Consider the following 13380-nt stretch of genomic DNA (forward strand, 5'->3'; position numbering starts at 1 on the left):
AAATTCTCCAGCGGTAGAGGCCACCACTTCTATTTCTCCTAAAACTTTACCAGTGTCCAGGTGACAAGGAACTTAATGTCAGTAACATTAAATGGCAACACTTAATGAATATCTGTCCAATGGACTGTATGAATACATGGATGAAAGTCTGCCTTACTACACTTCAAGTCCTCATAGCACAGGTTAAGTCACGGAACTTGGGGTGAAATCTCAGCTTCATCCACAAAATGCCCCCTTTAAAAATTAAGCTACATTTTTGTGGATTAAATGAGACATTGCTTTGATGTTCATAAAGTACCTATTAAAAGCTAACAAACTTTCCTTAATAAACCAATAACTGTGATCAACAAAAGCCTTAAACTTAAGAGTCTTGACTGATTTTTTTGCCCATTAAGTTTGATGAAAATGGGCAAGATGTTTTGCTCTTCGAACACCATGTTCACTGTTACACTGTATTAGAGTTGGAATGCAGTAAGCACCTGCCTACAGAACATACACACTTCTTTGGCAAAGCCACAGTAGCAGCCATACATCTTAGACTTTCATCTCTGTTAGCAGAGACAACAAGGAAGGATTATTAGGGAGAAAAATCTCAGTGGTAAGCACCGTAACTCAGTGTGGGGCAATATTCCCTGGGCTCTGGGCTCCAGACTAGCAGCTCAGCTGGATGAAACCCAGTGCAAAACAAATAACATCTTTCACTGAGCCAATTTTCTGTGGCTTCCTAAGATGACTGGAGGTTTATGCAGCCACCAGTGAGATGAAAACCTGTTTGGGCCTCTTTGAAATCTGAGTGGGCAGGGTCTAGAAGGACCTATGTGTTGGTATATCTTCAACTCTGGGTGTGAAAACAGAAGTGTAAAGTTTAAATATTTTTCCCTGAGGAAGTCTGTAATGTATGTTTATGTATGTATGTGTGGCATGAATTATTATTTCTTACATCTTTCCTTTTTTTCCTTAGAATGACAGCTTTCTCTAGGTGAGAAAGAGCATAATTAGAGCATAAGTGCTCTAATAATTGCTCTTTTTTTTGAGAAAGCCAAAAAGAATTTTTTTTTTTAACTTTATCTCCCTAGCACCCAGACTCAGTGGGGAAGAACAGCAGGGTATCCCTAGTCCAGGGGGCAAAAACGGTTATAGCTTGCAACATGGCTGAGTCCAGAACTGGGCAATAATCAGATGGTGGATGGTGTCTCAGCCATTGTTATTTTTAAGCACCCATTTTGTACCAGGAGCCATGCCAGACTCTTTAATCAGGGGTTCTTATGTTTAGGGGTACACGTGGAGACTTTAGATGGACCACCATAAGCTTCCTGGAATTATATGAAAAATATTACATGTATGAATTTTTCTAGAAGGAGGAATCCATAGTTTTTATCTGATTCTCAAAGAAGTCCTTAATGCAGGAAGAGTTAAGGATAATTGTTCTAATTAGGTTATCTCTGTTTGAGATACCTGTTCTCCCTTTGCAATCCTCCTGTCTGGAGTCTCCACATAGAGACCAGTATCTAAGGCTTAACGGAGTGAAGTAACTTGCCCAATGCCAGGCAGTTAGTAAATGGAAGAGCCAAGGTTCAAGCTCTTGTTTGGGCTCAAAGTTCGTGTTCTATCGAAAGGCCCTAAACTGGCAAGAAGTGAAGGGATACCAATTTTACCTTTTATGTCCTTAATTAGATTAGGGCACAAAGGAGGTAGAGGATGGGTTAGATAGTCACTTCCAACAGGGTGCAGCAGAGGCAGCCAGCTTTGAAGTGTTTACCTAGGATCAGCAGCTGGGTGCTCTCAGTCAGCTCTCCATGAAGATTGGCCGCCCTGCAGGAGTACAGGCCCTGATCTGAGGATGACACGTTTGTGAGCAGCAAGGAGCCTTCATGCAGATGGTGGGGGGAGCCCAGTTTGCTTTTATTCCTGAACCAAGTGACTTCAGCTTCAGGCACTCCTAGGAAGAAAAAAAAAAAAAAAACCACTCATCAGTCAAACACATTCAGGTGAGCCCAGAGGCATTTATAGCTTCTTGAATCCCCCTTCCCTGGGGCTGCTCTACAGGGACATCTTCTACCAGGCTTTGGCCAGACTAAATAATGCCCAGAGCCTGGTAGGATAAGGATATAGACTTCAGGGTGACCAAAGAATCAGAATACATGTTGTTACAAGATAAACACCTCAGTTGTCTCCAGATCTTTTGCCTTTTAAACTTACAGTGATGAGGCAGGAAGAGGGAGGCCAGTACAAAGAGGAGGAAACAGGCAGCTGGCAGTGGGGGCTTGCCGAGGTGGAAGGAGAGTACCCAAATTCTTTGGAGAAAATGTGTTTGAAAAACATGAGAACCAAATGTATACACCAGTGAAGATGAAACTACATGAAATAAACATAATGTTGAGTAAGAGATGCCAGACACAAGAGTACATACTGTATAATTTCCTTTCCGTAAGTAAAAAAAAAAACAAAAAACCTGGTAACATTAATCTATGCTGTTAGTAGTCAGTGGAATGAATGGGGAGGGGTTGTGACTGAGAAATGGGACAAGGGGCTTGGCCACTGGCGATGCTCTGTGTCTTGACCTGGGGCTGGTCTGGTGGGGAGTGTTCACTTGGTACCTTTATGATACAGGTACTTTTCTGTATAGATATATTTTAATAAAAAGTGCAAAGCTATACAACGTTAAAATATATGTATGAACTAGACAAATGGAAGCTGCTAGATTGTTACTGGAGTTGACCCTCTATGTAGAAAACATGCTCGTATTTTTGGAAGCCTGCATATCTTCTCAGAGCAAGAGAACATGAAACGGTAGCATCAGTAGAACCACAGGAAAAGGACAAAAGGAAAGTGCTCAACTCTTTCCACAATCCAAGTTTATTTCTGTGAGAGAGATGGGATGGGGAGATCATCTGCTGACCTGGGATGGGCTCTCTCTTTGGAAGCCAGGATCTGTGCTCTAGGGACCCTGTGAATTCCTCAGGAAGTTTCCTTGTGGTTGACATGCTGGAAAACAGGCCCTGGGAGTTTAGGATGAGCCTTCCTAGATGCTGTTTTAGGAGGATCCTATAGGAGGCTGGGCTCTGGGTATGTTGAGAGACTGAAAGTCTGTGGCACGGATTCACAGGTCTCTAGGGAGCAGAAAGCACCCTCCCCTACACAACTCAGCCTGCTGACCCAGCTCACACAGTTTATTTATAGAACTCACTGGCATATATCCAGGGCATGCTTAAAATGTAAAGTCCTGACCGGGCATGGTGGCTCATGCCTGTAATCCCAGCACTTTGGGAGGCCGAGGCAGACAGATCACAAGGTCAGGAGTTTGAGATCAGTCTGACCAACATGGTGAAACCCTGTCTCTACTAAAAATACAAAAATTAGCCAGGCATGGTGGTGGGCACCTGTAATCCCAGCTACTCAGGAGGCTGAGGCCAGCAGAATCACTTGAACTTGGGAGGCAGAGGTTGCAGTGAGCCGAGATCACCTCACTGCACTCCAGCCTGGGCAAGACTCTGTCTCAAAAAAAAAAAAAAAAAAGTGTCAAGTCCCGGGAAATGGGGTCAAAGCCAAGAATGGCCAAGGAGCCAGACCTTTAGTCTGGTGGTCTAGTGTTTTCCCTGAGCTGGGGCTGGTTTTTGCCTTTGGGGCAAGGGCAGTTTGCCCTTAATGGCTAGCCTTCTGTTGAGAATGCAAAGTCTTCAAGGAGTTGCCTGTGTATCTGTTACGTGTCCTTGAAATTGGCTAGAGAAAAAGAGGCTACTGAAAGTGGGTGGAGACTTGGATACCACAGCCTTGTCACATCAGAGAGGGGCACACACTAATCTGGCTCTAACAGTAGCATACTTGATGCTCAAGTGCATAAGAGGGGCCAGGTTGGCATCATCTCTAAAGATACCTGGAGAAAAGACACAGGTGAGGGGTGGAAGAGCTGATTTTTCATTGCAGCACCACTAGGGAGAGCAAGAGCATCATGATGCCTGTCCATGCCAGCTTGGACTTTGGACCCTGAGCTTAGTTTTTTTCCCATTTAAAAAAAAAAAATCCATTTAGGAGAAAGCCTCAGAAGTAAGTTGAAGAAATGCACTCTTAGCTATTTTTCTCCTGAAAGAACAAGGAAAAATGAGTTCCTGCAAACCCTTTTCTCTTCCTTTCTTCTTTTCCTTCCCCTTCCTTCCCCTTCCTTTCTTCCTTCCACTTCCTTCCCTCCTTCCTTCCTTCCCTTCCTTCCTTCCTTCCTTTCTTTTCTTATTGAGATGGAGTCTTGCTCTGTCACCTAGGCTGGAGTGCAGTGGCTTGATCTCGGCTCACAGCAGCCTCTGCCTCCTGGGTTCCAGCGATTCTCCTGTCTCAGCCTCCCAAGTTAGCTGGAATTACAGGCGTGCACCACCATGCCCGGCTAATTTTTGTATTTTTAGTGGAGACAGGGTTTGCCATGTTGGCCAGGCTGGTCTCGAACTCCTGACCTCAGATGATCCACCTGCCTTGGCCTTCCAAAGTGTTGGGATTGCAGGCACGAGCCACCATGCCGGCCCTGCAAACCATTTTCTGCTGTTATTCATCCTCTTTCCCTCACATTGCTCACATGCAGAACTTACTGCCTGCATCTTCCTTTGAGGAGGGCTGTGGGCAGCAAACACAAAGACTCAGGGGGACAGAAAATGAGAGTGAGAGTGACAGAGGGGAGGAGGGAGGGTGGAACAGAGGGAGAAGCAGAGAACCCAGGGATGGAGACAGACCTGGGAGCTATTTCTCACTCCCCCAGGAATTGCTTGCAAGCTTCTTCCATTCCCTTGATGTCTGTCTATCTCATGCCGCTCTAAAATTGTGCTCGTTTGAGAGGACAGGACTGGATATAAACCAAAAGGGCTGAATTCCTCTGGTGACAGCAGGGGGCTTCATGGGAGAAATGGAAATGTTCAGAATAGCAGGGTGGAGGAAGAAACCTCCAGTTTCTGTAAACCTGGAACCATGGATGTGACAGCAGTCCCAAGGGAAGAGAAATTGAGTGGGAATCATTCTTTAATCTACTGGCAAACCTCTCTCAGATTCATTCAAGCACAGATCTGCATTATGAGTTTGCCGATGTCGGTATTGTTGCTGGTGCCACATTTTGAGGACTTCCTGCCTGGAACTGTGGGCCTTAGGTGGAGAATGATATTACGAAGACACCTTGGAGTGACAGCCAGTCCTTCCATAACTGGCTCTGACACTACGCATGTAGAATGAGGAAATAGAAAACAATAATTGAGGTGTTATAAACATTTTTTTTCTTTTTCTCTCAGGAGATGACAATGATGCTTTAAAAAACTTCACCAGCCCTTGAATGTTCCACAGAGTCCCTTGAAAAGGTAGTGATACACATGCCTAATACTGATGTTCAGAATACCTCAACATCGGAGTGTACTGAGCCATGCAAACGTATCCTGTGTTAAAGGGAGAAATAACATTGAACATTTGCTATAAGCCGAACATTTTATAAACACAATCACTTATTTTTCACAATGATCCTGTGAAGCAGGTACTACTTAATAACTCCATTTTATGAGAAAAAGGGTCTCATAGAGATTAAGAAATCTGCCTAAGGTCACATTTGTTTGGATGCCTGAACGATTACATCATTACATCGGAACAGAGTTTCTGTTCCCCTCTGTTCCCTACCCTACAGCCAATCAGTAACCAACCAGTGCCAGGGTGGGGATTCAAACTGAGATACCTTTAATGCCAACAGTCCCCATCTTAACAAGTGTACACCGCCTGCCATTATACTAGCCTGACTCTTGAGAGAAAATCTGAACTGCTGCTTTACTATTTCTGAACTGTCAAACGCTTAATTCCTTTCTACTTTCAGAATTAATGTTTCTGCTGTGGTTGTAAAACCAAGGTGTTGTCAGGAGAGAGGTTCCAGAATCCATGTGTTCTGGCTTTTTAGCTCTTTCTTGTTGAGAAGCTTGGTCAGGTTGCGGGAGATGATCTTTTCTAGCCTGCTGTAGTGTGACAGCAAATGCCACAAAAAGAAACACCTGAAAATGACAGAAAATATGCTCTACCACAGAACAAAATCCAAAAGCTATGTTGTTGTGGACCAGCTACTTGGATAGGCTCCACATGCTAACCTCCCTGGTATTATTTGTATCTTAAAACAGGGAAGGAAAAGAACCCATGTTTGCATTTTCCCCTGTGGTATATCTTTTCAACAGCACCATGCTCTCCCTGCTGCTTGAAGGGATCAGTAAAAGAGCTTAGTCATAATGGGTGGTAACTTGATATGATTACAAGGTCCAGTGCCTTTGATGTCCACGGAGCTGCCAGGTAGGGTGATGCTATAATATTCTTTTTAAAAAAATCCCAGACAGGGTATTCTTGTTAACTGGATCCCTTATTATATTTGGAAGGCTGCCTGCACCATGGCAGTGTGTCAACATCTCAAGGTGGGGTGTCTACTCAAAGGTGCACCTTTACATGGGAAATTCTAGAAGCTTCCTAGGAGGTGTGGAGGTAGAGTGACTTAGGGAAAGAAAAGAGAAAGGATACAGTAACTCAACTCTCAGTATTGTCAATTATTCTAAAAAACCATGGCAGTCTGGAAAGAAGGTTTCCAGCCTTCCACATTTCTCCATACTGACTGTGGCAGACAATGATAGCTGTTCACGAAACCAGTTTCCCTCTTTTTCCTGAGTACCCAGTGAGTCTACTTTCCCCAGCATCCTTTGTAGTTGTGCGTGGCCATGTGACTAAAGGAATGTGAAAAGTCTTAATGTATGCTTCTTCCAGGTGTGGCCCTTAAAAGCCTTCTCAACCAACCCCCATATTCTGTTTTCCCCTCTCCTGGTTGATAGGATAGAGGTAACCCCTAGGGAGACCTTGGAATGCATGTGTTCCAGTTGTCAGACCCACCAGTACCCTGTGACCCTGAATGACACTGTGGGGGCAGATCCTCTCCAGATGACCAGGTGTACTCTTTGGGCTCTTAGGTAAGCAAAAATAAACCTTCTATTGTATTTGAGCCATTATACATTTGGGGGTCTACTTGATACCAGAGTCTAATCTATCCTAATACACCACCCATCACTGACTCTTGAACTATTTCTGCATCCTTAGTCCTGCTGATTTTATCTCCTAAGTAAGTCCTTCAAATACTTCTTTTGCTTTTAGGAGAAAAACCTAAACTGTACCATAATCTATGAGAACATGTAAGATCTAGCCCCTGCCTACCCACACCTCCTCAGCCTCATATGCTACTTTCTTCTCTGCTCTTGATATTATAGCCACACCACCAGCCAGGTTTTACTTCTTTAAATGCAGCACGCTCTTTCTACCTCAGGCCCTTTGCACATTCTGTTCCCATTTACTGAAACACTGCTTCTTCCCCTGATCCTTTATCGCCGACTCAGTTTTCTGACCTCTTCAGAGAACAAATAGAAAACAAGCATGGGAATGACACAGTGAATTAGGTCACTTTTCAGAAAAAGGCTATCATACTCATTGCCTAATGCTGTTGATGCTTCAGGATTGGGAAGAATGCGAGGCTGCATTTTATAAGATGAAAGCACATGTATGCAAAAAGTTGTTTAATGAAAAATTGCTAACAATTCAAACATGTGAGTCAGTCTAGGTAAATTACATAATATTCTTAACATGGGCTATTATATAGCCATTAAAATTACGCTTATGACACAGACAAATGTTTATTACTGAGAGGAAATAAAGCAGGATAAAAGGGAATCATTAAGGAAATATAATAAAACGTCAGCTGTGGTTGAGTTTGGACAGAATGACTTTGAACAAGCTGTTTTCTTTCCTTTTTGGCCTCTTAAATTTTTCTGTGTTTTCTAAAATTTCTTTAATACTCTAATATTTTATAATAAGAAAACAACAACTGTATCTATATATCACATTGTACTATCATTACGTATTTCATAACTTTTCTCCTTCCCAGACTGTGAGCTTCCTGAAAATTGTATCTTGTTTATCTGTGGCTCCTTGGATTAGGAGAAATCTGATCTAACCTGGATTAAATACTCCATAAAAAACTGCTAAATGAATAACACGAATGAATTTGACATAAAATACTGCTTTAAGCAGGCCCTGATGGAGTCCCACTTCCCTGTCTATTACGAGAGTGTGGGTTGCAAATTCTCAAGCTAGAGTATTAGCTACTGGCAGTGTTATTGGTGCTTAGAGAATCCCACCTAACCAATCAGGAGGTCACTAACTGCCTGACTAGGAATGGGATAGAGATGACCAAGAGTAAGGAAAGAGCCTTAAGAGCCACTTATAGCAGCAAAGTAAAAGTAATCCTCTGCCATCTGGCATTTAGCATTATAGCTGTCAGTATTTTAACTGGAGACTAAGCTCACAGATGATTTCCTTGTCCAGCACATTCACTGTGCAATTATAAGCAGGCTCTTTCCCACCTACTTTGAATGAGTATCTTGTTTAACAAAAGGAATAAGGACAAATATACAAATATTTATTTTAGTTAATCAGCATTAATACAGATGGTTTTATGGGTAAAAACAAAAATAAAGACTGCAATGTCATAGCCAGGGAAAACTAGGTATATCAGGTTCTCACTATAAGGTTAACAAGTGAGCCTCTGAATGAACTCCCAGAGAGAGGGCCCTAGGCAGCACGATAGAGTGGCCAAAGCTCGTTTTAATGTCTTAGGCTCCCCAATGTAAATACTTCCTCAATCAGATTCTGGTTCTCTCAATCTCCTTTAAATGCCCATTTCCTTGTTTTGCTGCACTTTCCTCCCCTAATTTTTTTTTTTTTTTTTTTTTTGAGACAGAGTCTTGCTCTATTGCCCAGGCTGGAGTGCAGTGGTTCGATCTCGGCTCACTGCAACCTCTGCTTCCTGGGTTCAAGTGACTCTCATGCCTCAGCCTCCTGAGTAGCTGTGATTACAGGCACTTGCCACCATGCCTGGCTAATTTTTGTATTTTTAGTAGAGATAGGGTTTCACCATGTTGGCCAGGCTGGTCTCAAACTCCTGACCTCAGGTGATCCACCCACCTTGGCCCCCCAAAGTGCTGTGATTACAGGTGTGAGTCCCCGTGCCCGGCCCCTCCCCTATTCTTTTACTCCTACCAGTTCCACCTCTCAAGAAGATACACAACGTGGTCCATCATATCACCAGTGTTTCATCGCCAAGGCATGTGTCCATAGTGATCAGGTGTGTGTTGAGGGGTGACGGTTCTGCAGAAAGGGCTCTACTGGCACCACCATTAATCCCTGCACAGAGGGGTAGCTCATTCATGCCAATCCCTGTCAGGGGTTTTGTCTTACTCCCTATCTAGGAGTACAGGGGCTGAAGGCACTTGGTTCTAGATTTCACTGATGAGGCTGGAAGGGAAGCATCACAAAGGCCATGAGAAGCTTTACAAAGGCAAAGCTAATGCACATTTACAAAGATAGATTTATATTTCAGATATTCTAATTTTTTTTTTTTTTGAGATAGGGTCTCGCTCTGTCACCCAGGCTGGAGTGCTGTGGCATGCCCATGGCTCACTGTAGCCTTGAACTCTGGGCTCAAACAATCCTCCCATCTCAGCTTCCCTCAGCTGAGACTACAGGCATGCGCCACCACACCTGGCTAATTTTTGTATTTTTTTGTAGAGACAAGGTTTTGCCATGTTGCCTAGGCTGGTCTTCAACTCCAGGGCTCAAGTAATCCGCCCACCTCAGCTTCCCAAAGTGCTGAGATTACAGGTGTGAGCCACCAGGTCTGGCCGTATTTCAGATATCCTAAAGCTATCAGAATATTTCAGAGAAAATCAGACTTGGCTATTATTTGGAAACAGTAAGTCCTAGGTTAAGATATTCCTCCTACTTACTCTAAAATGGGTTTTCTGGTCTTATAAGTAACAAATTGAGGTAAACCTTCATATGATGAAGATCTAAGATGAAGAAACCACCAAAGCATGGGGTGCCACTGCCTGTCTACTCTGCAGACAGGGTATGATCGGGGAACCTGGGTTTGGTGTGGCCATGCCACTGTGGGGTATATCTGATGAGGACAGCAATCAGAAGACTAGTTGCCTAATGGCAAAAGAACCATTCATTTCTTCATCCCATTGTGGCAGTGAAACCCCTAGGGTACACATCACAAATGAGTGGTCTACAGGAAGGGAAAAATAGTAGCTGGGCCTCATTCTGCTATATGTAGGTGTTTTCTGTCTTTTAATTGAAGGTAAATATTTTTATACAGCGCATATTACCACCCCCTATTGCCTGCTACTCCCTGCTTCCCTGTGCCTTCCTGGTCCCTGTTGGCCTCTGAGTTTGCAAGGCCCACCTGAGGGTAATGCCTGTATCAGAACTCCACTGGAGTTCTCTAATAACTCCTGCCCACTTCAGATTCAAGCAAGCTCCAGGCTGCTGTTGGTCTTACCTCTTGCCATCTTTCTCATGTCCATCCAGTCCTTACCTTCCCATCTCCATTGCCCTGAGTTCAGGCCTCCATGACTTCTCCTCTAAACTACAGTGGTGGGTCTTACCTGGCCTTTCTGTCCTAGTATTTCCCTTCTTCAATCCATTCTCTTCAATCTGGCAGCTTTGTTTTTTGGAAGCATGGCTCTTTAACGTCACTTCCCACCTGCACTTCTGCACTCTGGGCTCCACCCAGACTAAAGCTCACACTGTTCTCTCTACAGCCTAGAGGATTTTCTACTTCCATGAATTTATCACTCTCCTTTGTCCACTTGGAACTCCTTGCCCCCATCTTTGCATGTTCACATTCTATCTGTATGGAAGGCTAAGATTAAAGAAAAACACACACATAAAGAGATCAATTTTACCCATCTGTCCCAGTCAGAATTAATCTTTCCTCCTCTAAATTTCTGTAGCACTTTCTACTTTCAGAGCGACTGAGGTTCATGCCTTGGCTTTCCTACTAGCACTATATCCCTGAGAATAGAATTTGTGTCTAATTTGTCTTTGTATCCCCAACCTAGCACAGGGCTCCATTAACATGTGAACAAATACATACATGAATTTCTCACCTGCAACCTGGCAGTTAATTGTCACATTCACTCCCTGCACTGTTTTGATGGTGCTTCCTATATCGACTGTGACTGCAGGCTTCTCCGTGTTGATCACGGTCATTCGTGATGTTTTCACTAGTGGCTTTCCTGAAGATAAGAAAGAATATGAGATGTTACTTGGTGGTGACTGTGGAAATTGGGGCATTCCTTTGAAATATGGGCTAATCACCAATGCATGGCTGGTCTACCCAGACTTTTGCCACTAACTATGTTTTCTCTTGAAAAATTGCAAGTGCACAGTATAAAAGCATCTACCTACCTACCTACCTACCGTAGTGTTGTCAGTAAAAGACCAAGGGTTGAAGAGTTTGAAGATAGAGCATGTTATACAAATTGAGATGATTTATGCATTCTAACCATTAAATTAATAAATAACCCTCGACATCATGTTTTACAGGGCCTTTTTTTAAAATTAAGTTTTTTCGCTTTAAGATAATTGTAGATTCACATGCAGTTATAAGAAGTAATAGAGAGTGCTGGGTGCAGTGGCTCATGCCTATAGTCCCAGCATTTTGGGAGGCTGAGGTGGGTGGATCACTTGAGGCCAGGAGTTTGAGACTAGCCTGGCCAACATGGTAAAACCCTGTCTCTAATAAAAATACAAAAATCAACCGGGTGTGGTGGCATGCACCTGTAATCCCAGCTACTTAGGAGGCTGAGGCATGAGAATCGCTTGAACCTGGAAGGTGGAAGTTGCAATGAGCCGAGATCACACCACTGCATTCCAGCCTGGGTGACAGGGCGAGACTCTGTCTCAAAAAAGAAATGATACAGAAAGACAAATACTGCATTATCTCACTTATATGTAGAATCTAAAGAAGTTGATCTCATAGAAGTCGAGAGTAGCATAGTGGTTACCAGAGACTGGGGAAGGGAGTGGGGAGAGGAAGATAGCGAGAGATTCGTCAAGAGGCACAAAGTTATAGTTACATAGGAGGAATAAGTTCTGGTATTATATTTCACAGTAGGGTGACTATGTGTATATTTCAAAATATCTAGGAGAAAGGATTTTGAATGTCCTGACCACAAAGAAATGACAAATGTAAGAAGTGATGGGTATGCTAAATACCCTAATTTGATTTTTATACAATGTATACATGTATCCAAAAAAATCACACTGTTCCCCATAAATATGTACAATTATTATGTGTCAATGAAAAAATATTGAAAAGCATGATCCGTAAAAAGAAAAGTTTGTCTTTCTGTGCCTGGCTTATTTCACTTAACATAATAACCTCCGGGTTCATCCATGTTGCTGCAAATAACAGGATTTCTTTTTTTTTTCTCTCTTTTTTTTTTTTTGAGACAGGGTTGGTCTTGTTTTGGCATCCAGGCTGGAGGGCAGTGGCATGATGTTGGCTCACTGCAGCCTCTGCCTCCCAAGCTCAAGTGATCCTTCCACCTAAGCCTCCTGGGGAGCTGAAACTACAGGTGTATACCATCACACCTGGATAGAATTTTTTTGTATTTTATTTTATTTTTTTATAGATACAGGGTTTCCCAGTGTTGCCCAGGCTAGTTTCAAACTCCTGGGCTCAAGCGATCCACCCACCTCAGCCTCTCAAAGTGCTGAGATTACAGGCATGAGCCACCACGCCTGGCCTCATTTTTTTTTTTTTTTAATGGTGGAAAAGTATTCCACTGTACATATATACCATATTTTCTTTATCCATTCATCTTTTGATGGATGCTTAGGTTGATTCTATATCCTGGATATTGTGAATAGTGCTGCAGTAAATACTGGAGTGCAGATATCGCTTTGATTACTGTTTTCATTTCCTTTGCATATATACCCAGGAGTAGGATTGCTGGATCATATGGTAGTTAGTTTTAATTTTTTGAGGAACATCTAAGCTGTTTTCCATAATGGCTATACTAATTTACATTCCCATTAACAATGTATAAGAATTCCCTCTTCTCCACATCTGTGCCAGTATTTGCTATTTTTTGTCTTTTTGATAGTACCCATTCCAATAGAGGTAAGGTGATATCACATTTTGGTTTTGGTTTACATTTCTCTGAAGATTAGTGATGTTGAGCATTTTTTCATATGCCTGTTGGCCATTTGTATGTATTCTTTTGAGAAATGTCTATTCAGGTCTTTTGCCCTTATTAATTAACTAATTAAGTTAGGGGCACACATGCAGCATTGTTACATAGGTAACCTTGTGTCATGGGGGTTTGTTATACAGATTATTTCATCAGCCAGGTATTAAACCTAGTACTCGATAGTTATTTTTTCTGATCCTCTCCCTCCTCCTGCCCTCCACCAGGCCCTAGCGTCTGTTGTTTCCCTCTGTGTGTCCATGTGTTCTCATCATTTAGCTCCCAGTTATAGGTGAGAACATGCAGTATT

General features: G+C 42.8%; 1 protein-coding gene across 9 annotated transcripts in view; it reads right to left on the reverse strand.

Moving 5' to 3' along the window:
* Nucleotides 1-13380, reverse strand: part of ADAMTSL1 (ADAMTS like 1) — a 1026435-nt gene that overhangs the window by 87993 nt on the left and 925062 nt on the right. For 8 of the 9 annotated variants that reach the window (XM_054521046.2, XM_054521045.2, XM_063713990.1 and 5 more), the window contains 2 exons: nt 10983-11111; nt 1760-1939 (listed from right to left, as the gene is read on the reverse strand). In XM_054521046.2, the coding sequence (XP_054377021.2) occupies nt 1760-1939; nt 10983-11111 (309 nt within the window). The remainder of the gene's footprint in view (nt 1-1759; nt 1940-10982; nt 11112-13380) is intronic. The other variant, XM_063713993.1, reaches the window with a different exon arrangement.

The sequence above is a fragment of the Pongo abelii genome, chromosome 13 (genome assembly GCF_028885655.2).
Source record: "Pongo abelii isolate AG06213 chromosome 13, NHGRI_mPonAbe1-v2.0_pri, whole genome shotgun sequence".
NCBI classification, from domain to species: domain Eukaryota; kingdom Metazoa; phylum Chordata; class Mammalia; order Primates; family Hominidae; genus Pongo; species Pongo abelii.